Raw genomic sequence first — 26,791 nt, 5'->3', positions numbered from 1 at the left:
CATCTGTTCAATAGATCCTTAATGAAGATTTCCTGTTCTAAAAATATCGAATTAACTTGGTTAACAAACAACTAACAGATGAAGATGGCCAAAGCTGGAGGATTATTTTGACTTTATGGCTTTCATTGTCATTCCCTATTTTCTTTTATGATATTTCTGGTTTTATGCCTTTCTCCCTGTAAGTTTCATAAAATTCGGGGGTTCTAGGATCCATAGGTTCATTATCTTTTCAGGAGGGGTTGAGTCATGAAGTAAAATATGCCTACCTAGATCAATAAGTTTCACCTGCTGACCTTGCAGAAAAGAAGAGAAAATATCTTTATTGATAAGTAAAAATGAGAACACAATACTAATGTTCATCTTTCATAATTTACTACATACATATTATGCGGTGGAAATCTGATAACACAACGAAAGTAGCAAAAGTTATTTGGACAGCCGAATGAACGAATAAAAATAATAAAACGCATTATTACATTGAAACCTTTAAGCTCTTATAGGGCTTAATTTTTTATACAATTTAGCACTTGCATACTATTAGTCTGCTAGTTGGGCATCGTTCTCACTGTTTGTCCTGCATGCCAGTGGCATCCTATGTTCACCAGATTTTCTAATTGGGGACAAATGTTCCAACATAGCCAATTCCAACAATGAAGAAAGCTCCTGCTTGCAGGAACAGGTATATGAAAAAGTGGTCATTTCCAAATAGCATGTTGTATATAGCACAGTGTAGCATATACATTCCCATTAGCAGCTCTAAGAAGTGAACCCTGTTTGAAAAAAATAGTGCAGGTTAGAGTCAGAAATTTGCAGAATAGAGAATACTTTAACTTAAACCAACTTCTTAGGACTGAATGAATTGTCAGATGTAATGATAAGTATGGAATATGGATATACGATTACCTTTCACCTATCCTAGATCTTGGTTTCTTTGATGCCTTGGTACTGTACTTTTGCTTCATCATGTTCCCTAGCTTCTCAGTTACAACCCATTCATTTACTCGGCTGGCTTCTAAGAGTCCTATTATTGTTGCCTTAGATCTATGGAGAGACATGACGTTCTCGAATAGGATCCAGAATACAAGAAGATGGAAAGATCTGCGAGGAAACCAGACTAAGCTGTATTAAATTATTGGGCTTGAAAGATGTGACAATGAAAAACAAAAGGAGGATTTCTGAGTTCAGTTTCGTGAGTTCACATACCTTGGTGTGCAAGCAGCATTAAGAATGGTAATAGTTGCTGGAAGATATATAGCTAGAGGCTTTGTAAGATGGACTTCAGGCACCAAGATAGTTGCAGGGATGACGACACAGTAAAAGAAAAAAGTAACCCAGTGTGCGATAATCTTCCTCACAAAGAAGAAGCCGTAGATGAGATGAAACTTCTTATAGAGTGATACACGCTGCATTTAAAAGAAAAGGTGTGGTGTGACTGTTGACAGAAAAGTTATTTTTTATGGTATACAGAATTTTAAAAAATAGTATTACCTCACAAAACATGATTTCTTTCACCATCTTGCGAAAGAGGTTAGCTGGGCCACATGACCAGCGGTGCTGCTGAAATCTATAAGCCTTGAAGGTACTTGGGAGTTCGTTCTTGACCTAAATGAACTATGTTATGCATCTGATACATAGAGGCTTCTAGTCATTTCCATAAATAAGAAATTTGAAGTTATGAACTCACAGATAAGTCGCCCACAAACACAAATTTCCAACCCTTAAGGCTAGCCCTAACTGCAAGATCCATGTCCTCTACTGTGGTCCTGTCTTTCCATCCACCAGCATCATTCACTGCTCGAATTCTCCACACGCCTGCAGTCCCTACAATTCAATCCAAAAGCTAATTACATTCTCAACCTAATTTCTGGCTGTTGAATGTATGTGGAGTGAGATCTGATTCTTTATTTACCGTTGAACCCAAAAAAAGAACATGTTGACGAGCCAACTTCTTGCTCAACACTGAAATGATAGTCCAGTGACATTTCTTGAAGTCTAGTCATCAGACATTCATCTGCATTGACTGTGGAAAGATTTTCACTTAATAACCAAGTTAGTAAGAACCAGAAATACGACTGAAGCTGTTAATTCTTTCTCTACGTATGAATTGCCTTTTAAATAGATTAAGGACGCTCTGCTGAATCGATATTTTTTTTAGATAAATCTTTTCATGAAAAGTTCTTTGAGTAAATGGAAACAACAGTAAAGAATCCTTTTATCATGAAGCAGATACAATCACAGTTTATTATCACAATCATATTAATCCATTTATCATTAATTTTTACCTTTTCTTAACACCTTTAAATTCGTTTGTTTTTTGAGGTTATGCCCAGTTATTCAGTGTGTATATGGACGTATTAATCTTTGGCCTTACCAAATTTCCATCTGGCTTGAACCAGAGCCAGTTCTGGGTTGTCGAGAAGATAGGGTATGGTCCTCCAAAGAAAGTCTTCATCAGGCTGAAAGTCTGCATCAAAGATCACAACAAACTCACAGTCATCAACATACTGCTTCTTTAGACCCTCCTTGAGAGCACCGGCTTTGTAGCCATTCCTGTTGTTTCTTGTTTCGTATTTCACGTTTATCCCTCTCTCTATCCACTTTCGACATTCCAAGTCCACTAATGTCTGCAATTATATTCTCAAACATTAGTTGGGATTCAGAAGACTCCTAAATTTTGCTCCCAGATAAAGTTGAGTTGAAAGAGATACCCTTAAAACTTCGTTGGTGGAGTCGTCAAGAACCTGTACTATGAGCCTGTCTGATGGCCATGACAAGCCACATACAGCTCCAATTGACAGCTTGTAAACCTAATAAAAAAACAATAAGATGAGTAATGGTTCTTCACTGGTAGAGAAAGTTCATATCCCTATTCATCTGCTATTCTAGTTGGCACTCGGACTAATTTCAAATGTGTTTTTCTTGTTGTCTAGGCACAAAAAGTAGTGCCTTTCTTTTGTATGCTCCTAAATTTTGTTCCTTGACCGACTAAGCTAGAGGCTAGAGCCTCACAGTCAATATGCTATTGATATATTATTAAACTTATGTTGCATAACTGCAGATGGACAATAAGCTTCATTCTTTTCCCTGTTCTGACTTACGTCTTAGTTTGGCCTTGTTAGCCAATTAATAATGATTATTTGTTCTCTTTCTATTAAACTCATGATTTTGTGGCAGTACTCAACGGGGAAAAGTTCAGGTAAATATCATGACAAAAGATTTGTCAGCAGTCCGACAAATGATATGAGAAGGGAGTAATCTCTTGGTATCTATTTTTCATTTTAGAAATTTCTGATATTTTTGGTGTAAAATTGTCATTTTTGTGATTCTTTTCTGAATGATCCGGGTATGGGGAAGCCGGGAAGGGGAAGGGTGAGAAGAACAAATATTGCCCCTTTGCATTGAAGGAAAAATCCTCCCATGAACTTTTGTTGGGTTTTGATACTGGTGAATAGGAAATGATGGGATGAAAAGTGAAGGGAATGTAAAAGGTTTCTTTTGCTTTGGTTAAAACATTTGTCCCACATAGGAAAAAGAGAGGAAAAGAGAGGTGTATATATTACATTACACCTTCTCTAGTCGCTAAAAGGGTTGAGGGGGCAAGGACCCCTTGGGCTGTTGTCGCTCGCTTGGCTTCGGCTTCGGACTTGTCAAAGATTGATTGATTATCTTTTTGGACAAACTTTTCCTTAATTATTTAATTAATTAATTATTTAATTAAATGGAAAAAAAAAAAAAAAAACATCCAACGCGGATCGACCCTGACCCGCGACTTGTGACCGACTTGGTCCGTTTTTCTCTTCCCAGATATTTTCGAATTTTCCTCCAAAAAACCTGGTGACTGATCTGAATGGTTGCAAACATTCAGAATCAGTACCTCCAACTGCTATAAATTCCTGATTTGTTCCAGAATTCATAATGAATTTTCTGCGCTAAAAAACAAAATAAAACCTTTCTCTCCAAAACTCTCTTGTTTTATTCTGTGGGATACACTGCCGTTGAGTGGTTCGCCGCTACCTGAATTTGGAGTACTACTATTCTGGTAAGATAATCGTTCTATCCTGGGAGGGGATATTCCATCAACCTCGAGTACTGTGAGGAGAATAATTTCCTTAAGGACACACTTTGAACTAAGTGGGCTCGATTATATTTTGAAAATATTTTTATTTTTTCAACACTGTTTCTGTTTATTTTTTCAGTTTCTGTAATTTACTGGTTTTAAGTATTTTATACTATGTAATCTGATTTTACTAAGTGTTTTACAGATTGTGTTGAAACTTTATTTAAACTTATACAGATTACTTTGCCAACACTTTCAGTTGATACTCGGATATGGTTGTACAGTGTGTGTTGTTCCTAGGTTTTTGATTATTTGGTGATTGTGAGAAGTTCTATTGCTGATTGACTAAATTTTTGGGATCATTGTATGTTAGTGATTTGTTCTCTAAAAATAACTCTCAAGATGGCAACTATATAACCAATGATCAAAAAAAAAAAAAAAAAAAAAAGAGGCGGTTAGAAATAGGCGTATTCGTAGTTTCTTCTAGGCAAAATTAAAACACAATGCTGAACAATAATCATGTTTGCGTAACTTTAAATCTCTGGAACTTGAACAGAAAAGACGTATACTTAAGTAAGGTTAAGATGTTCAGGCGGGTATGTACCTCTTTTTCGTTGAACATGGGAATTTGGACTAACACCATTGGGTAGTTTTTGTTTTTCACTAGGTCTTCTTTTACGGACTCGAGCTTATACTTGGTATATCTTTTCCTTCCAAAGCACTTGACCCCTGCTATAACTATTGCCATGTAAACACGCTCAAGAAAGAGCATGATGGACATCGCTATGCATAAATACATTGCTAGGTGTAGAGCAGGCACCACTACTGGAACTCGTATTCGCTCCCAAACGTGATTTAGACTTTGAGTAGTATTGGTGCTTACTCTGATCCCAGGATCTTGGAAAACGAGATTTCTCATGTTTTGTGCTTGAGTTTCTGTATGGTATGGAGGACCTGAATTCAGAGTTTATTAAGGGAGCAGAGCACTTTGGGTTGAAAGGTACGAGCTTGCCCTGCAAGTACATAGAGATGGAATGCGTTTGTGGTGAACTTATGGATGCAGGTTTAGTTGCTTTAAATAAAGATGAAGTGTGATTGTGGTGAAGGTGACGATAGTAAATGGAGATGAGGTGGAGTGGTGTCGTAGAATGAGTAATCCATTTAAACAAAGTTCTTCCATGTGAAAGACGCACGGTCTACATGCAATGAAGGTGCTGCAACGTATCATCTTGCTAGCTGGAGTTCTGGCTTTTCCCTCCGACAATGCTGTTGGAGGATCTAAACATAAATGTAAATGTTAAAACTTTTTTATTCGATAATAAATGTTAAGTTTTGAATGATTATATCTATTTATTTATTTAAAGAGGAGCGCGTAAAAGATTTCATCTGCATTTCACCAAAATGCTTCTTTAACTCCCTGAGGCCTTTAGTATAACTTGTCATCTTCTCTCACTATTACCCATATCCATTTTTTAGCTTCTAAGTTACTCTGCTTTTCACACTTTTGTTTTTGAGAGTATTAGTGGTAATTCTGACCTGGATCAGAAACAAAATGTTTAGCTCAATGGGACTTTGTCGTTTTATCCTGTCGGCACCTACATCAACTGATTGCCTTTAAAATCATACTATCAAATAAATGAAAATTGCGAAGTACGCTTTGAAGTTCTTTATAGCTGGCATAACTCTGTTTTTTCTGAATGTAGAACCATGAACTGATGCATAAATCTAGCCTCAAAGACGACACACATCATTTGGAATCATGTGAATATGGGTCATAACACGTTTCGAGCACATCCAAGTCTAACATCGTCATCAACTCTTGCAATTGTCATCTAAATTGTACATTCTTGTGTGGGATACTTGCACTCCCAAGTCATGACCCAAGTCACGATGGATATGTTAGTAAGTGGTTGGCGTTATTTTAATGTTTATAAACTACCTTATGAAGGGTGACTTTCCTAAATATTCGTGTCTATCAGTAATGCTTTAGAAAGTAGGAAGTTTGGTTTAAATACGTCTGACTTGTTAAGAGCAATAAATTTCTAGTTAAGCTATGTCCGATTTTATTTTGGGCAATAAATTGTTGGATAAATTGGCTGATTTGGTTACTAAATTTGTCGACTTTCCTACACCAGAATGTTGTTAAGTTAGTTGAAAATCATAAGCAACTCTTAATGAGTTTATGACAAACGATCACGGTAAAAACTCACCCACAAGGGTGTTTGCACCAAACAAATGAATGCGAGACATGTGTGTTATATACATACCACTTAATCATGGCTAAGTTGTATGTATTCCCACTCTAATTTTAACTACTAAGGTTAACATATGGTTTGTGTAAACACCCGGTGTGGGTAAGCATTTATCCCAAATGTCACTTGGATGAAACAAGAATGTTCATCTTAATCGGCACAAGTCAATTTACGGCTGGCACTCCATAAAATTGATGTATTTTGAAAGTCAAAATACAGAGTTCTCCAATTTTTTTTTCTAGTTCTGTATCTTTTGGTTATGTGTATTGATAACCTCTATACTTACAACCGGTAGGTCCTGGGTTCGAGTCACACTGGAGGGGAAGTGTGGAAACACTATAAATCCTCCTAAATGGGTGGGGAGAAAAAAAAAAAAAAACCTCTATACTTACAACAATAACATACCTAGTGTAATCCCGCAAATAGGATTTGGGGACGATAATGTGTACGCAGATCTTACCCCTATCTTGGGAGGTAGAGTGGTTGTTTCCAATAGACCCTCGGCTCAAGGAGATAACCTCTAAACTTAGTCCATGTTAAAAGGACAGTAACTTGGTTTTGACTCTTAAAAGGATATTGTTTGATGTTTGTGGGTGCTAAATACATAAGATAAATTTTTCACTTTACGTTGTTTTTTCTTGTTTTTATTCTTTGACCTGAAGCAACAGTTACCCTGAATTTTTTAGAAAACTTTGTAAATTCTGTATATGAGGATGTAGGTGGATAGTGCGAATTAAAATTTAACCATATGAATATTCTTGATCTGCTTTTCTTTAATTCGTAGATGATCGAATTTTCTCAGTTTAATATACCTCATCAGTATATGCATAAAATGCTTTTTTTGTTTTAGGTAAATATGCATAAAATGCTTTTGGTTCTTCTTCTTCTTCTTCTTCTTCTTCTTCTTCTTCTTCTTCTTCTTCTTCTTCTTCTTCTTCTTCTTCTTCTTCTTCTTTTCATTTGTTTTTTGTCTCGCATGGGTTGGGACGGGGTGGATGAAATGGAGGCTTGTGTCCGGCGTTCTTTGTGATAAGAATGTGTCGCGATCGACTATGCTTTATGGGGCGAAGTGTTAGCCAGTCAAGAACTCTCATGTTCAGAAGATGAGAGTAACAGAGATGCGGATGCTGAGATGGATGTGCAGGCACACCAGAAGCGATAAGATTAGGAATTTAGATAATTGGGACAAGGTAGGAGTGGCCCCGTAGACGATAAGATGTGGGAATTGAGGTTGAGATGGTTCGAGCATGTGAGGAGGAGGGATGCGGATGCCCTGGTAAGGAGGTGTGAGAGATTGGACATTGTGGGCTTGCGGAGGAGGCGAGGTAGGCCAAAAAAGTATTGGAGGGAGGGGATTAGGCAGAATATGGCGCAACTTCAACTCACAGAGGAAATGACCCTTGACAGGAAGGTGTAAAGGTCGAGAATTAGGGTAGAAAGGTAGTGGGTAATCGGACGCTTTCCATTCCCGTTTCCGGAGTCTTAGCATTATTCTTGTATTTTCTTATTTTTAGATTCCTATTATATTCTGTTGTTTCTTTGGCCGCGGTTATCTTATTACCTTGCTATTGTTTCTGCTTGTTGCTAATGCCTAGTTTATGTTTTCCTATGAGCCGAGGCTCTCCCAGAAACAACCTCTCTACCTTCTTAAGGTAGAGGTAAGGTACATTTTATCCTCCCCAGACCCCAATTGTGGAATTACACTGGGTATGTTGTTGTGGTTGTTGATGTGTCATATTTTCTAATCTTGTCATATATATCTTGTCTTGAGTTTGCATAGTTTTTGTAATAGATTTCGGCACTGTTGATGCTTTATTTTTTATACTCTTTGTAGTACTCAACCTTTATTCCTTACAAAATGGGAATATGATAGTTGTGAATTATGGGGAATTAAGTAATAACAAAAATAATTTTGGACCAGCCACCTTAGTTTCTTAAGCCACTTCAAATGCAGTTAATATTCTATAAGTTCATATTGTCCTAGAAATCTCCTCCACAATGTGTAGCATAACTAAAAATTCTTGAGATCTCCAATACTATTTCGATGTGATTATGTGTTGTTATGAACCTTGGTCCTAACTCAACTCCAAAGCTAGCTCAAGAGGTGGGGATTGCCCAAGCCATATAAAGAGATCACCCATCCCTCATTCCCCCCCCCCCCCCTCAATTTGGAGCGTGGACAATCTTAATACGAGGGCCCAACATCGGCAAACAAGAATTGGATGGCCTTGCTCTGATACCATGTTATGGACTTTAGGCCTAACTCAACCCCAAAAGCTAGCTCAAGAGGTTAGGATTGCTTAAGCCATATAAAGAGACCACCCATCCATTTTTCATCCGATATGGGACTTCTTCATATGTGAAAAAATCTATTTTCAAAGTTATAGACTTCAAGATCTTGTAAGGATATGAGATCTGCAATGATCTTGAATAAGGATCTCCATTCGACAAGTACACATAAGGATAAATAAGCACATGGGCGCTAAAAAATAAAAGTAACAATTCCTGTAAGCTACTACAGCTGCAAGGTGAGGTGAATTCATTTATGAAATGCCCAACTGAAGTTGGATAATCTCTTTAATTTCTAGTGAGAGCAGCGTATGAGCAATAGCTGTTTTTCCCTGGAACACATTATTGAGTGAGGGCGCAGCCAGTCATACCCTAGGCGGTTCATCCTGTTACACCTCGAAAAAATTTCCGTTAACATACAGTGAATAGGCTAGCGAAGAGCACGAAGTATACAATGTTTTGACCAGTAAGAAATAGCGTTTGGCGATCCTAATCGAAATTTGAAAGACATTAGAAGTGAGGGAGGAAGGTTGTCAAGGAAAGCAAGGGGTAAGTTGTATGTCGGGTAAGAATTACGAGTGACAAGTTAAGGATGGCATAATGATGTCTTGAAGAAGAGTTATAACGTCCCTTAGATTGGTATTGAAGTATTAAACAAGTGTTAAGAAGGTTCCATAAGGATTGGAGATCAAACGAGTCGACGAGAACGAAATCGGAACAGCTGAGCATTATACGGCCCAACATACTGGCCGTATAAATTATACTGGCCGTATATTAGGCCGTATATTTGGACAAGAGGGGCAATGTTCACTGGACCAAACATACGGCCCGTATAAAATGTACAGACTGTATGTTGGTCCGTATGTTTGTGTCGGGACAGGTTTTGTCCATTTAATAAGGGGCCAAGTTCAATTCATTTCATTTTTCCCTTTCACTCCCCTTCTCTCTAGAACTCTCTAGAACATTCCACCCACAAGAAACCAAGAGAAATCTATGATCAACCACATCAAACCCACAAAATCAAGTGTACGAAACCTATCAAAGTTCATCTATACCAAGAAATCTCAAAGGAAGTGAGCTAGGGTTTTGGTGTAAGAAGAGAAGTTCCACTCAAGGCTTATTCTTCCACTATCTAAGGTGAGTTTTATGATCATTCTTTGTTGTTTAAGGTGTAGGAAGTTAAAAACACTTGGATTGTAGAAAGGTATAGGAAATGGGTCATGAAGATGTGAATAGTGTCATTGTTGGGTAAGGGTTTGGATTGAGTCATGATTATTGATATGTTGTGATTGTAAATGTGTTATGAATGACATTTAGAACATGGAATAAGTGTTATATGTGAGAAAATGCAATAATGGACTATGACCATGATTATGGAGAAATTGGAATGAAATGGTGAAATGCGGGCGATGTAGATGTATGATGATTCTTATTTGTGATATTGTGAATGTTGTTATGAATGATGTTAGGAGTATGAGAGAAACATTATATGAGAATGAATGTAACGTTGTAGTATAATTATGATTATGGAATGTAACGTTGTAGTATAATTATGATTATGGATGACCTGGAGAGGAAATTGTAGGAATTGGAAAATGATGACTTTGACTAAAGTCGTTGATGATGATATTATCGACGTTTGAGAGTTGAAATATGATATGAGAAAAGTAGTAGAAACAAAGGAAATGCTTCTCAATTTTCTGTAACTTTAGTAAGCACGTTTAAGTAATCGATTAGCTAATGTTAATGTGAACTCCCTTGAAGGTAAGGACGCGAGCATTGAAGGAGAACGATCAAGCGGTAGAATAGCTAAAGGAAAAGGTATGTGAGGCTAGTCCCTTCTTTCTATGGCATGAATCCTATGGTATGAGGTTCCCTCCTTCTTCATAATATTCCTACGTATCGAAGTCTATGAGTCTCCGATTATAAAGAGCTTCATTCAAGATAAAGAAAAGAGATATGTTACGAGCATGACGACACCGATGATGAATATAAGTCTGGAAGTCCTAAAGCTCAGTATATGACATTCTTACGAAGCTAATGATATTATGTTCCCGACCTCTCCATGAATTTCCTACCTTCCGGAAAACTAAGAGTTTATGATCATAAATAGCCACGTGAGATAAAGATAAGAGGCATGCTATAGGAACGATAATGAAGATGATAAGCTTAAGTCTAAAGATTCTAGAGTTCATGGTTTAATGTTTCTACAAAGCTAACGATATTAACTATGATCTATGGGTGTCATATGTTGTATACACTCACCTTATATACTATTCCCTTAAAGGTGAGGCAAAATACTTATAGATGTTCCATAATGGAATCGGGGGTTCACGACCTTATGTCACCCCGATAAAATATAATGTATAGCTATCCTTGAGTTATTATACTGTCTATAAGCTCTAATGCACGTCCTAAGACCGATGTCCCGAAAAATCACGAGTTTATGCTCATAGAGGATTTCATATGAGATAGAGGTAAGAGATATGCCATAGATGCGAGGATGATAATGATGAACCTAAGTCTAGAGATTATAGAATCTATCATACGATATGTATACGAAATTCATGCTACTAACATGATATGATTTTCATGGGTTATCTTTAAATTCAAATGTATGCTTAATGAAAAGGTAATGATAAGCTTATGAGATGTATGTTATGGCAAGGGTGATGATGTGATATTGTCGAGCCACTACGTGGCCGAATACGGAAGACATGTATGTGATATTGTCGAGCCACTACGTGGCCGAATACGGATATTGTCGAGCCACTACGTGGCCAAATACGGATGATGTCGAGCCACTCTGTGGCCGAATACGGATAATGTTTTATGTGTATGAGCAGACACGGTACTACGATGATGAATTATATGACATAATGATGTATACGCTAGGATGATTCATGTACGACGATTATGTATATATGATATATGTATGAAATGTATTCATCTTTAAAGGTCGCGCAGGTTTTGCCTTCACCTTATGACTTATGATTTCTCTATCATGTTTATTTCATTCATGCCTTACATACTCAGTACAATATTCGTACTGACGTCCGTTTTCTTTGGACGCTGTGTTCATGCCCACAGGTAGACAGGGAGACGGCGCAGACCTTTAGGAGTTATCAACAGATTTGCAAGAGCACTCCATTATTCCGGAGGTGCTAACCGGGTTTATACTTTTGTGTATATATATGTATATGTATTTTGGACACGACGGGGTCTTGTCCCGTCCATATGTCTAGTACTCTAGTAGAGGCTCGTAGATACGTATGTGTGGGTAGTATGGTCTCACAATGCTACTATGGTGTATATATATATATTATTATTTTGATAGCTGAATGGCTTATGTATATAAAATTATTTATGTCTTTCCAAATGAAAAAAATGGTTGCCATATGATTATGAGTATATGAATGGTAAAGAATTGCATAATGACCATGACGAGTAAGGAAATGAGTGGTGCTCGGTGGTTAGCCCTGGGTACCCGTCACGGCCCTTAGTCGGGTCGTGACACATCCGAACCCCCTTCGGCGAAAAATTACACTGTTTATACATGGTTAAAATTATTTTTTATGTATATTTAGTAGATGTTGAACCCCCTTCAACTTCTTCGTGTGTTCACTTCTACAAATTTGTACCCCCTTAGTGAAAATCCTAGTTCCGCCACTGAATTTGAGTCTTGTATATAACATGTCGAACCATTGATTGTTTAGTTTGTTTTCTGAGGTTTTGTTTCCATTACTATAACAGTATCAACTATATTGTTCAAACACTTCTAAACGGTTTTTCTGTAATGTCATGTTGGGTGATGTGGACAAACTGGTACTCATTATGTATGCCGTGGATAAATGTCCTAATTGGGATAATTGACGATATGGTATAACAGTCCTCATTTTTGAAAATCTGGCATGTTTTCAGATGCAAGTGGTTTCTTTCTTTCTTTAGCAACTTAAAACATTTTAAGGGTTGGACATCTATAATCGAAGTACAACAACAACATACCCAGTATAATCCCATAAGTGGAGTCCAGGACATCTATAATCGAAGTATTAAAGTAAAACGCCTTATGTATTGTGGTTACTTGATAACAATCCAATATATTAGCATTTCTATCTTGTCCTTTGTCTATCGCTGTAAATTAGATCTAAACAATCTTTTCGAAGAAAAAAAACGAAATGTACATCCATTGCAACCTAGCTTTTTTTTCTGTTACTTCTAAGAATGTTGTAGTTTTGTTAGATCAGGGTAAACTCATGCTACACCAATGATTAGAGTAGTTTTAAGAATCATGGCCTTTGAATTCAATTCTATATATTTGTGCTATTGTGCATGCTCCAGTTTTTACCTCTTCCTTAATGCTGATTTTGTTACAAGACTTGACATTTCCAGTTACTCACAAATTGAACAGCGGTGGATAGTCACACCTTTTTATCTCTCAAACCTGACTTTCCTGTTCATCGAATTTGAAACTGATATCACGCCTATGCAGCCAATTAATCAGACCACTTGAATATACGAACACTGGTTGTTGATGGTTCCTTCTTTGACCCAAATTGGTTGTTGATCGCTAAAGATTAATTTTTGCGTGTGTTAATTGGTGCTTGTGATTATTGCTTCGACTGATAGATCATGTGACATCTAATAATTGTGGAGGAGGAGCGTTGGTATGCTTTTAGGGAGAAAACTAGCACATCTATGTGTTTTGCATGTTTTCATTCATTGCAATTCACCACTTTCTAAAGGACCTTACAAACAACAAAAGGGTCTGATCAGGATTAAGCATTGAAAAGGGTCTAACTCAGGAATAAGAATTGTATCCAACCTTTTATCATTTTCCATACCATGTGGGAAGTATAACCAATTAAAAACTCATTGCCTTTATTACATGAAACTATTCTAACTTCTGTTGTTCCAAGTGCGTTTGTTCTATGCATGTTTCATTTCCTGGCTGCTGGGCCTCTGTCGTGTCCTTGTGCGAGAACCTAAAATGCCTTTCAGCAGGTTACTCATAGACCCATAGATGTACTTGGTGGTTGAGGTACACTATTGTCTTGAAATGTGGAGGACTGGATAATCTACTCGAATATGTAGTTTAGCTGCCGAGATTGTTGTTCAATTACCTACCTAATATGTCTTCGATATATGTTGGTGTTGCAGGTGAATGTCTATTTCAATGTGTTTCCTAAGACCAGCAATTACTATGAGGAGAAATCGAGTTTGTAGTATATGATCTTTTCTTTCCATTTCTAACTGCAGATTCATGCATCTTTTCTTGTTTTTCAAGGTATTAATTAGCTTATTTTCCATGTTTCCCTAAAAAGGTGATCTCTTTTCTTGTTCATATCAGATGCATCACCAAGGTGATACCAATGTCTATAAATTAGAAGAGTAATTACTTCTTGCCCCCCACTACAGTACCACTTTCTCAAAAAAAAATTACTTCTTGCCCCCCACTGTTAGTCTGGTGGAAATTGTTCTTGTATACATCTTTGCATTATATTTAGCCGAGATTATCACAAAGGCAGTGAACATCCAAGCAGATTATTTGTTGCAGGTGGCAAAGACTAATTTGGAGACAACACATCCTTGTCTATGGTGCCAAAGTGTATCTGGAAATTATAGCGATGAGGAAGAGTATCTGCTACATAGAGCTGCTGACATTATTTTGAAGGAGTTAAGTGGATGTGATATATACAACACTCGTAATGTCATTTTGAGAGCAAATGAATTTTGCACCTCAGGGCTTTGGTTGCAATGCATGAATCGTGATGCGTAGGTTGGGCGCATATCACGAGTTCAAGCCTTCTTGCAGTTTAAGTATGGTACTTAAATACAAAAAGACAGAGAGGCAGGCTCATTATCCACCGAATTTTGAACCGGGCGCCTGCTGACTTTTGATGATTCCTTTGTCCTTAAAAAAATGTGTTAAGGAACGCAAGATGATTCGTGACATTGCATTACTGTTTTTTTCTTGGGCGTCTTTCAAGTTTATAATTGAGTTTGACTAAGATCGCTACTGTGAACTGTAATTGCAGAGATTGCTGACCATTCAATAGGAGCTAGAGTATAAAGTTCTTTGCTGTTTTGCTTTGTGTTGAATTCTACAAGATATGATATAGCTACTGAAACTGCAAACGTGAGATTTATAGCATTCTCATCTATTTAATTAAATATGAATGAATTTGATGTGATTCTAAGCTGTATCATGTTGGCAGATCAAATGTTTCTTGTTTCTCCTCTCCACCTTCTCTAGGAAAAGTTGATTATCTAAATATGCAGGCCAAACCTAACATTTGCTGCAACTTTGTAGATCCCAAATTGGTCATTTGACTTGAGTTAATGAGGACAGGAAATACCTGCAACTTTCCAAGGATTTGGACCATATTTCTGCCAGCCCATAAAGGCAGGACAGCGGGATTCTGTTCTTTTGGTGTAATCAGCAGCCGAATCAGGATTTCATTAATGGAGTTCATCGTCTATTATATCTCTATATATTGAAAAGAAATTTGACCTTATATGTTGTGTGATTTTTTCAGAAAAAAAGGGGGGGGGGGGGGGGGGGGGGGTCGGATGAACCCCTTTTGCCCCTCTAGTTCTGCCCCTGAGTTTAACTATCCATTAAAGACTTCATTCTCAAGTTTTAAACTTGAGACCTCCGGTTAAAGATAGAGACATTTCAAACATTCCATTACACCTCTTGATAAAGAACCTTTAGTTTTAACTCAAAGGTTAAGTGTGGGAGGGGAGATGCAACATAAAGCCAACGAGTTTAATTGAATCTAGCAGTACAACAACAACAACAACATACCCAGTGTATTCTCACATGGTGGGGTTTGGGGAGGATAGAGTGTACGCAAACCTTACCCCTACCTTGGGAGGTAGGAAGACTGTTTTCGATAGACCCCCGGCTCAAGAAAAGGTGTCAAGACAACAATAATAATAGGCAGTAATAGAATCTAGCAGTGTTTATACAAAACATAAATACATGGAAAACCACTAAACATTCGAGATATTTAGGTTTGATCTCAGTATAGGCATATTTTTTGAATCTATCAAGTTTAAATTCGAGATCCGTCTCAACAGCACGAATTTCAACAATTTGACTGCCATTAATATACTCAAGTTTTTGGTTGAAATTGCAATACTCAATACTCAACATTCCATCCACCAGGCAAAACGAGGCACTTCAGGTGGAGCTTGTGGCCTCCATTTGGTAAGAGCACGTGTCACTGTATAATTGGTCATCAAGAATAACCAGTACCTGCCCAAGCCTATTCAGCACGTGGCTCCTGTCTAACCATTTTACTAACCATTCAACTTCTATTTTTAAACTTTACAACTACTCTTTCGGTCCATTTTGTCTGCAGTAGTTGCTAAAAATAGTTAAGTCACTTTACCCCTATTCTAATAAATTAAGACGCAAAGAAGAAGAATAGAATTAAATTGGGATCAAAGAATAAATATGCATAATATCTTTTTAGTTGATATTTTCTTAAGCTTGCAAATGACAAACATAACAAGTAAAATCGAGACAGTAAATCTTTCTTAAATCAAACTTATAGTATCGAATCTTTTCTTTATTTTGTTTATTTATTTATATTATTTTCACTTCAACTGTTTGATTTGTTGTGTAGCTTACATATTTTTGAGCCCATCTTATCCAAGAATTCTCCACTTCAATAATTATAAATAATAGAACATTCGATTCCTTTAGTTTTATTGAAGAAAGAAGTATTTAAAGTAGAAGTATATATATGTGTGTGTGGAGAGATAATTTAGACATAGAGTATCTTCTTTTTATAAACAAGATAGCATATTTTTATCTGCATTTGCACCTGCACCTTAGTGAACGAGTTTCTTTTCAATTTCTAAAGCATATATATAGTTGGAGCAATGCTAAGTATTTTCAAAAGACTCGTGCAGAAAGGTGCAGGCGCTCTTGCAGATAAAATGGCATCTTGGCTTTCCTTTTCCCATCACGTAAAAACTCCAAGCCAAGGCACATCAGGTTAACCTTGTACTGATGAGATATACCAGGTAGGTGTTAATATCGGTCAACTTATTCTGATGAGAGTAACAGATAGTTACCAGCATCGGGTATACTGATGAGAGATAATAGGTAGGTGCTAATATCGGTTCAACTTGTTCTGATGAAAGATAGCAGATAGGCACCAGTATCAGGTAAACATATACTGATGAGAGATAGCAGGTAAGCGTTAATATGGTTCAATTTGTTCTGAGAGATAGCAGATAAGCATCAACTCAACTCAATTTACACTGTTGAGATATATATAGAAGTATCCGGTGAATTGGTTGAAGTGTGCTAGCTTAAGCTGTCACTGACATTATTATAAATTACTATAATTGAAAAAAGATCTTTCTTATACTTTGGCTCAATTTATGTGATAATTTACTTTTTAGTTTAATATAATTTTACATTTACAAATTATTTAACTCTAAACTTTTATGTTACTTTTAATGAGATGATATATAAGCAGGCAAATGTCCATAGCTTGTTTTAAATATTTCAAAATTAAACTTTTTTTCTTAAATTTCATGCCAAATCAAATATCATTACATAAATAAAACACAGAAATTAGTAGATTTTGCTAATCAAGATGTTGTTTGATCTCTCATAATAAGAAAATGCCACGATACATTTTCAATGGCAATGTTTTCAAGGATGAATAATTAAGTACTTGTCCATTGACAAAATGAATTTATTACCAATTTCAGTTAGCCAAGGTTAAAATCTAGCGAACCTTATGAAGGTTATACTAGTACGTGGAATTTAACAAGGGTATCACTTCAATCTCTTGGTTGAATTGAATACCATATTTCCCCTTTGATTTTTTTTTCCTTTTTCTTGGTTGAGTTGGGGGAAAGTATTGACAAAGTTACTTCCATCATGTGCTGTTTTGTTTCATTTTCCTTTGGTTAAATAAAGAATGTATTGCTTTAGTTTTGGGAAAGATATAAAAAGGGTTCTCTTTATGGTTCATTATCCCTTTTTTTTTATATAAGTAGTAATTGCTTGCCTAAAAATAATCAGTTAAGGAAAAGATAATTTTACTTGCAGTAGTGAATATGGGGTTCAGACTTCAGGTAGACAGTATACTGGCCATATGGACTAATTATTTTTGTTTCTTTGACATGAAATTTAAGATTAATATTTAGTTTTATCATTTCAGTTTGCAAAAATAGATAATAAAATGATCTTTACCCAAACAAAAGTTATGATTGGAATTGAGAGGCAGGTTAAGTCCCAAGTAGATGATGTGTTATCCTCAGCCCTGCACTTGTCAAGTATATAGAACACCTAAAGATGAGTTGTCTTTTTCATCCTTATTGTTAATGTACACGCAGGCACAAGCTCAATAATTTTTTTTTTTTTGGCCAAATATTTTTCACTTTATTTGGAACTTATGGGGCTAGAGTTGAAGATGTCTTTTTCTTTTCAGTATATTTTGGTTTATTTTCATTATTTGATTTTACGCGTCACAACAATTAGGAATTGAGAATTTATATCTTTAAACCTCTATTTCTCCAATCCGTTGTCCCTTGTAACACCCCGTACCTTTAACCTAAGCTTTGACCATGATCCTAGACTTAGAAAACCCGATGAAGAATGTGAATTGGAAATTTCCTCTTCAGTTGTAAGATGGTGGTTTACGCCCATGAACAGTGACCGTATTTCAGTATACGGCCCGTAATTCAAGTCGTAAACTGGTACCAAGGATTTCTGAGCATTCTGGAATTTGGCATTTGGATGTCATATGGTTAAATATGGACCGCATTTCAAAACGTATTTGGAATTTGGGAAAACTTCCTTGATGAAAGTTGTAGACCTTTGAAATACCTTTCCAACGGTATATTATGGGGGTCAAACGGACATCTGTGCAAAGAATTATGACCATTTTACTGAAGAGACGCAATGCAGTCCGTATTTCAAAATACGGCCAGTATCATTTTTTTGCGCAGATTGCCCTTCTTTTGGGGTGGTCTTTAAATTTTTCCCTTCAACTTTGTGGTCTTTAAATTTTGCCCCTCATATTTGTGGTCTTTAAGTTTTGCCCTTTGCTTGGAAAGGTGGGCGAATACATGAAGTTCTGGGTTCGAACCCCTGCTCAGGCATAAAATAAAAAAATAATTTCGCAAGGCAGGACTGGGGGAGTGTATGCCGGATCCAGCATACAATCTTTAAGGAAAATCTAAAGTTATACCGGATCCGGCATAACTAAAAGTCTGCCCCATAAGGCAGAATTTTTCCTAAGACATAGTTTAGTTATGCCTTATGGGGCAGAATATTAGTTAAGGCATAACAAAATTATGCCCCATAAGGCAAGAACTTTTCTCAAGGCATAGACTTTGCCTTATAAGGCAAAGTTTAAGTTATGCCTTAAGGAAAAGTTTCGCCTTATGGGCATACTTTTAGTTATGTCTTTGGGGCACACTTTTTAGTTACGGCATAACTAAAAGTTTACCTTGAAAAGTAAAATATATATATATATATATATATATATATATATATATATATATATATATATATATATATATATAGGAATGAGGATATTCGGGACAAGGTGGGAGTGGCCTTGGTGGAAGACAAGATGCGAGAAGCGAGATTGAGATGGTTTGGGCATATGAAGAGGAGAGACACGGATGCCCCAGTGCGGAGGTGTGAGAGGTTGGCCATGGATGGTTTCAGACGAGGTAGGGGTAGGCCAAAGAAGTATTGGGGAGAGGTAATTAGACACGACATGGCGCAGTTACAGCTTACCGAGGACATGACCTTAGATAGGAGGGTTTGGAGGACCCATATTAGGGTAGAAGGCTAGTAGATAGTCTCATTACCCTGCCTTATTAATAGTCGCATTATCGTAGTATAATTTCTTGTGCTCTAATTTATGCTATTATGCTATTATCTGTTATTTCCTGTGCTTTGATTATTCTATGTTATCTGTGTCGCTTGCGTTACTTCATTTCCATATCGCTTTGAATCTCTTAGCCGTATCTGACCTCTTTTTATGTTTTTATTGAGTCGAGGGTCTCTCGGAAACAGCCATCCTACCTTGGTAGGAGTAAGGTCTGCGTACACTCTACCCTCCCCAGACCCCACGTTGTGGGATTTCACTGGGTTGTTGTTGTTGTTGTATGCTTCAAGGCAAAGTCTGCCCCCTCCGGGAGACTTTTAGTTAAACACAACCAAAAGTCTGCCCCCTCCGGCAGACTTTTAGTTAAACACAACCAAAAGTCTGCCCCCTCCGGCAGACTTCTAGTTAAACACAACTAAAAGTCTGCCCCCTCCGGCAGACTTCTAGTTAAACACAACTAAAAGTCTGTCGGAGATTTAAACTTTGCCTTATAAGGCAAACTTTTAGTTCTGCCTTAAGGAAAACTTACGCCTTATAGGGCATACTTTTAGTTATGTTTTATAGGACACACTTTTAGTTAAGGCATTACTAAAAGTTTACCTTGAAAAGTTTAAAAAAAAATACATATATATGCTTCAAGACAAAGTCTGCCCCCTCCGGCAGACTTTTAGTTAAACATGACTAAAAGTCTGTCGGAGGGGGCATAGCGAAATTTAAATTCTGCTTTGCAAATTCTTTAAAATTTTTGACTAAGCGGGGGTTCGAACCCGGAACCTATGGGTTTTAGCCGAAGGGCAAAATTTAAAGACCACAAATATGAGGAGCAAAATTTAAATACCACCCCAAAAAAAGGGCAATTCTGCGAATTGCCCGCCAGTAATTCAAAAGACTGCCAGTATTTAACTGGGCCGAAAAATTAATTTTCCAGAACAGTATATATTCGTCCGTATCAGTTCACATCATTATTTTTCATTTCTTCAAGCGCTAGAACGACCTCCTACCCTCCTCCATCATCAAGAACACCAAGGTAAGCCCACTCTAATTATTCCAACTCAATTCTAACATATATCCTAATAATCTAAGCAAGAAATTATTGTTCCTAATCTAGGGTTTTCAAGAAAACCCATCTCAAGGTTCAAGAATCAAGATTTAGGAAATCTTCTCTAAAATTCAAGTCTTTAATTCAAGTTTTGGAGCAATTAAGGTATGTAGAACTTCCATCCACATGTGGGAATCTCTACGTTCTTTCCCATGCTTCGTTTCTTGATATCCATGATGTTCAACTCCTAGGGCATTAAACCCAACATATTGGTAGCCCGTATTTATGTATTTATTTACATGAATTTTGTATCTATACTCGTTATTGTATTCCTAATCTTCCATTACGGTTATTAAGAACCCTAGCTTAATCCATGAATCATGAATTCTTCCTCATGTGTTCTCATTATGTTTATATGAAACTTTATGATTTTATGTAGCAAGTTACAAGCATGTTTTCAAGTCAATTATATATATATATGATTATGAACTATTGTTATTACTCATGAATCAAGAATATGTTTGCAAGACTATGACAAGTTATCTCATGAAACCATATTACAAGATATTTCATGAAACCATGTTACAAGTTATTTCGTGAAATCATGATTACAAGTTATTTACAAGTTATTTCACAAAAATCATGGGCTTCTTAGCCAACTATATCATGTTCATGTTTTTGGGAATTGCTTAGTTAACCGAGAAGGCTCAGATAGCCTGAAACTACGTTGCCACCGTAGGATAAGGGTTGTCAGCAAGGAGGCAACACCTTCATTATGCAGTTTGGATCTTTACATGCTTATTATTACTTAAATCTCATATCCCTGGCAAGGTGTGAGTGTTCTCCTGGTAGGACGCAAGTACCAAATCATGTTGTCGGTTATACTATAGCATTCCCCACGTTACAAGCAGTTTTACATACATGAATTTCCAGTGATTTACTGTTTTCAGACTTCACTCACGTTTCATGCTCATGTTCAAGTTACATTCAGTTTCAGTTCATGTCCTATACCTATGTTGTGTCATGTTCTTCATTTCAGCATGTTTTACATACTAGTAATATTCACCATGTACTAACGTTCCTTTTTCCCGGGGCCTGCACTTCACGGTGCAAATACGGATTTTCAGGAGCATACATCTGCGCAGTAGGATCACTTCAGTTATCAGCTTATTGGTGAGCCCCACTCCTCTCGGGGTTCAACATAGAGTCTGCATTAGTATTCAGTTTATGGTAGTCCAGGGCCATTTCCTGGTAGTTAGTATTCAGCCATGTTTTAGAGGTTTCATAGACAGATGTTAGTTCACAGAGTCAGTTGTGCTTTCATGTTTGCAGACTATTATGTTTTCATGATATTTCATGCTATGAGATAATTTCAAGACTTTATTCCGCAAATTACATTTTCATGATTCATTTAAATTGCATCATATAGATTATATTGTTTTGATGCCCATGTTGACAAGCAAGCCATGAGGTTCGCTCGGACACATGCAAGAAAGGCCCGAGTGTCGTGTTACGCCTAGGCCATGGTTCGGGGCGTGACATCCCTCCTGTTTGGCTTTTTAGAGTTGTTGTGTAATAAGTGCGTACAGTCCACTGAAACATCCATGTTATACTTTTTGGAATAATACTCATGTTTGAATTTATTTAAATACTACTTGAGACAGGCGTGGAAGTAAGATTTGGCAATCAGGTCATTCAAAAGAATTTTTTTTTAAGTATCTTGGGTCTATTATCCAATGGAATGGGGAGATTGACGATGATGTCACAAATCGTATTGGTGCGGGATAAATGAAATGGAGGCTCGCATCCGCGATAAAAGGTACCACCAAAACTTAAAGGCAAGTTCTATAGAGTGAAGGTTAGACCAATTATGTTGTATGGGATGGAGGGTTGGCCAGTCAAGAACTTTCACGTTCGAAAGATGAAAGTTGCAGAAATTAGGATGCTGCGATGGATGTGAGGGCATATAAGGAGAGACAAGATTAAGAATAATGATGTCGGAGATAAGGTGGGAGTGACCTCGGTGGAGGATAAGATGCGGGAAACGAGGCTGAGATGGCTTGGGCATGTGCAGAGGATTAGGGGTGTTTATCAGTCGGTTCGATTCGGTTTTGTAAATTACCTGTTCGGTTTATCGATTTTCGATTTGTAAATATGCTAAACCAAAACCAAACCGATAAGATATTCGTTATCGGTGGTTCAGTTTTCGGTGGTTCGATTTTCGGTTTAACCAATAAAAAAATGATCCAATAGTTTTTTTTTCTCTTATTTTCAAATGTTCATATATACACTACCTTCATGCATAACTACACAAATTATAAGACAAAAACTATAAAATGCATTGTTGCAATCTTTCAAAAACAAAACAAGGCCAGTTCACAGTTTATAAACAAAGTCAGGGGCAGACCCACCCTATGCTTAGGGGTGTCATCCAACACCCCTTCATCGAAAAGATTTTTTAAATATGTATATATATAAAATCTGAAAAACTGGAATATACATACAGATAATATAAATGACACTGCTTAATCAATTGAGTCGTGGAGGCCAGCTAGTTTGGTGCCACGCTAAGGCAGCGCTCTTCCTAAGTTCGAGCCTCAGCAAACACGCACTAGCTTATTCTATTTTCACGTTTTTTATGAAGTGTACTAAAAAAGTTAATGTTGCTAGTGAGATTCGAACTTCCATCTCCTTGTCAAGTTAGAAGAAAATAAACCAGCCTGACTAGGATTAAATTTAGGTAAAATGGTAGAGATTAAATTAGGTCAAGTTACAGATTAAAATTTTTGTCCAACGAGCAACTGGAAGCCAGCTTATCAGTACGATTGGCTGGAGTATATTGTCGACACTGCTGACAAAAATTCCTGCGTATGCCACTGAACCAGGTCAATCCCATTTGTTCATTTGAGAAGTGAGGGAGAGAGGCAGAGACAGAGAGGCATGGCAAGCCTTAGTTTCGTATGAGAATTGAGACTTTAATTTGAGAGAATAAGCGTATCGAGGTAAGCCCTAGTTTCGTACGAGAATTGAGAGTAAGTGTGCCCGTAGTAAGTAATTTAAAGATAGCTTTGTATTTAAAAATTAAAATTTAAAGCAACTAATATATAACTAGGGATAAAATAATAATTTTAATATAAGGTTATTAGGTTATCGGTTTAACCATTAACTAAATCCTTAAAATTGGCAACCGAACCGATAACCCAATAAAAAATTTTACAAAACCGTTAACCCAATAACTTGATATCGATAAATCAATAGTGTTTTCATTGGTTCGGTTTATCTGTTAAATCGGTTTTTGCACATCCCTACAAAGGGGATGCATAGATGCTTTAGTGCGGAAGTATGAGAGATTGGCTACAGACGCTTCCAGGAGAGGTAGAGATAGACGAAGAAGTGCATAGTGGAGGTGATTAGACGGGATATGGCGCAAGTGCAGGTTACCGAGGACTGATTTTAGATAGGCGGTTATGGAGGATATGAATTAGGGTAGAAGGTTAGTAGCTAATTAAGTGTTGTCCTACTTACCCTTTCATACTAGTAGTCGTTGTATTATTCTTGTAGTTTCATGTCCATTAATCTCTCTGCTCTTTGTTGTCTTTGTATTTCGACTATCTGTTGTCACTTATACTTCGTTTGTCTTATTAGTTTTCAGTTACTGTTACTTTTCGTTATAATGCTTAGCTATAGTATTTTGCTATAGTTTCTTTACTTTCGTTAATTCGTATCTGACCCCCTTTTCGTCAAGCTTTTTCTTGAGCCGAGGGTCTTTCGGAAATAGTCTCCCTACCTCCCAAGGTAGAGGTAAGGTATGCGTACAATCTAGCCTCCCCAGACCCCGACTTATGGGATTTCTCTGGTTATGTTGTTGTTCAAAAGTGAAAAGTAAGTTGTAAAATAGGTTATAAGCCGTTTCCAAATTTGAAATATAACTTTAAGCTGAATTTATCCTCATGGCCAAATACTGATTTTCAATTAAAGTAAAAAAATTATTCCAAAAAACAGTAAATAAATTTTATGACCAAACGGGTGTTGGGAAAACCACAAAATAAAACCAGTACAATAATAAATAATATTTTTTATTTAGCAAACTAATACTACTGAAAATATACTTGGAAAAATAAATATTACTACGATAATATATTTTGTAAATATGACTTGAGTCGTGCTAGGCACTATCCTAAGAAACTATTTCAGCAATGTGAAATGTTTCCCCAGGATTAAACAAATCCTTCTCTAAATTTAATTAGAGAATACAAAAATCAGCAAAATTAAATAATACCAGCAAGTTTCAATGAAAAACAAACAAAAGATGTATATGAAAAGAATAATACTGGTTGAAGAACTTTTTTATAAAAAGGACACGAGAGAATTAAAGTGGAGCACGAGATTAGCTCTTAGTTTTTGGATGATTATTGTGAAAGTTCCTTAGGCCAATTTATAGTAGTAAAGTGGTGGAGTACTTGGCAAACAAGTATACTTGCCATCCAAGTACACGTACTTGGTAAACAAGTAAGTTACCAACCAAGTATTTGTCTTGGCCAATAAGTAAATTTCCATTTCTCCAAGTAATACCAAAATATTTTAAAAATCTTTAAAATATCATTACAATCCCCCACTATTTTAAAGAATTTTTTAAATAGAAGAGTAAAATTTGCTGGATTTGCATGTCTGAAATGCAGTAGGTTTGGTTCCTTTTGGGCTATGAACCAAACTTAGAGCGATAAAATTTAACTTACAGAATTACTGGTGAAATATAAAATTTCTATGAACCAATAATTCTTGTTGTAAGCCAGAGACTTTATCAATCACATTTCGACTCCGTAATTTTACTGTTCAACGCGGTATTGCGCCCTAGGCCATGCGCGTGCCTGGTTATTCATGAGAGCTCTAGAGACTAGGCCATTGTCTCATAGGAGCGGCCCCACTCCACTCTCATATAGGTGAATTCATCAAGTGTACACTGCTTTAAATACACCATCCATAAGGACTATGAATTCATTAAGAGTTAATACCTCATCCTCATAATTAGTAGCAGTTCAAGCACTCTCTTTAAGTGCGCAGAGTCAATATCGACTTGTTATTACCCATATGAACCTACTTCATGTGATCTCTACTCACATAGGTTGGGTTACCATCTCTATTCACAATTATATGGCCTTAACCCAATCTTTTGTGATGTTTGAAGAATTAATTTTCTTCCCACGGGTTTAGTCCGTGAATCGGCCAAATTCATTTCTGACTTCACATAATCAATGGAAATTATTCCATCTCTCAGCAGTTGTTTAACGGCATCATATCTCAATTTCATGTGTCTACTCTTACAATTATAAGATTTATTCTTTGCAATAGCTATTGCCGCTTGACAATCACAATGCATAAACACAGGAAGCAACTCATCCTTTATTAAAGGGATATTTGCTAAGAAATTTCTCAGTTACTCAGCCTTAGAACCAGCTAACTCTAGAGCTACAAACTCTGACTCCATAGTCGATCTAGCAATGATCGTCTGCTTAGCTGATTTCCTCGATATTGCACCCTTACCAAGGGTGAACACATAGCCACTAGTGGATTTTGTCTCATCTGAATCAAAGATTCAGGTTGCATCATAATACCCTTCTAAAGTAGAGGGAAATCCACTATACATGATACCATAATTCATGGTACCTCTCAAATATTTCATCAGTCTAATCAATGCAGACCAATGCTCATGATTGGGATTATGAGTATATCTACTCAGTCTACACACAACATAGGCTATATCAGGCCTTGTAAAATTCATTAAATGCATCAGACCCCCAATAATCTGCGCATATTTAGACTAAGCAACTGGGTCACCATTATTCTTTTTTAATTGAGAGTTAGCATCATAAGGAGTGGCCACAGGTGACACCTCAAAACATTCAAACTTCTTAAGAAGTCTCTCCACATAATGTTCTTGTGACAAAAATATATTATCATCACTCCTTATAACTTTAACTCCCAATATTATATTTACTTCACCCAGATCTTTCGTATCAAAATTAGTAGACAAAAATAATTTGGTACTTTCCACAATATTTAAGTTTGTACCAAATATGAGCATGTCATCAACATATAAGCATATTATCACATAATCTTTGTCTACCACCTTAGTATAAACTCATTTATCCACCTCAACAGAAGAAAAATCGTCTCTCAATAAGACTTGATCAAATTTCTCATGCCACTGTTTAGGAGCTTGCTTAAGGCCATAAAGTGATTCACTAATTTACAAACTTTATTTCCTTGTCCAGTAACA

The 26,791-nt window shown here is 36.7% G+C and overlaps 1 protein-coding gene across 2 annotated transcripts; it reads right to left on the bottom strand.

The window, feature by feature from the left end:
• Positions 1-294: 294 nt before the first annotated feature.
• On the bottom strand, positions 295-5,160 carry LOC132630007 (glucomannan 4-beta-mannosyltransferase 1-like). 2 transcript variants are annotated; one of them, XM_060345495.1, is made up of 9 exons: positions 4,662-5,160; positions 2,709-2,807; positions 2,372-2,624; positions 1,910-2,020; positions 1,685-1,812; positions 1,489-1,602; positions 1,204-1,403; positions 904-1,098; positions 295-770 (listed from the first exon to the last, which is right to left on the bottom strand). In XM_060345495.1, the coding sequence occupies exons 1-9, from the start codon at positions 4,974-4,976 to the stop codon at positions 611-613; spliced, it is 1,575 nt and encodes a 524-aa protein (XP_060201478.1). In that variant the 5' UTR covers positions 4,977-5,160; the 3' UTR covers positions 295-610. The 2 variants fall into 2 exon arrangements, with proteins under 2 accessions (XP_060201478.1, XP_060201477.1); XM_060345494.1 differs by having other exon boundaries at positions 1,685-1,821; positions 4,662-5,155.
• Positions 5,161-26,791: the final 21,631 nt, after the last annotated feature.

Source organism: Lycium barbarum, chromosome 3 (genome assembly GCF_019175385.1).
Source record: "Lycium barbarum isolate Lr01 chromosome 3, ASM1917538v2, whole genome shotgun sequence".
Lineage (NCBI taxonomy): Eukaryota > Viridiplantae > Streptophyta > Magnoliopsida > Solanales > Solanaceae > Lycium > Lycium barbarum.
This window is presented reverse-complemented; position numbering and strand designations above follow the sequence as displayed.

Excerpts from the sequence above, each read along its gene's own strand:
- LOC132630007 (XM_060345494.1), bottom strand. The coding sequence starts at position 4,976 with ATGAGAAATCTCGTTTTCCAAGATCCTGGGATCAGAGTAAGCACCAAT. Across the intron at positions 2,808-4,661 it reads CCATGTTCAACGAAAAAGAG|GTTTACAAGCTGTCAATTGG; the intron begins GTACATACCCGC and ends TTTTTTTATTAG. Across the intron at positions 1,822-1,909 it reads TTCTTTTTTTGGGTTCAACG|GGACTGCAGGCGTGTGGAGA; the intron begins GTAAATAAAGAA and ends ATTGAATTGTAG.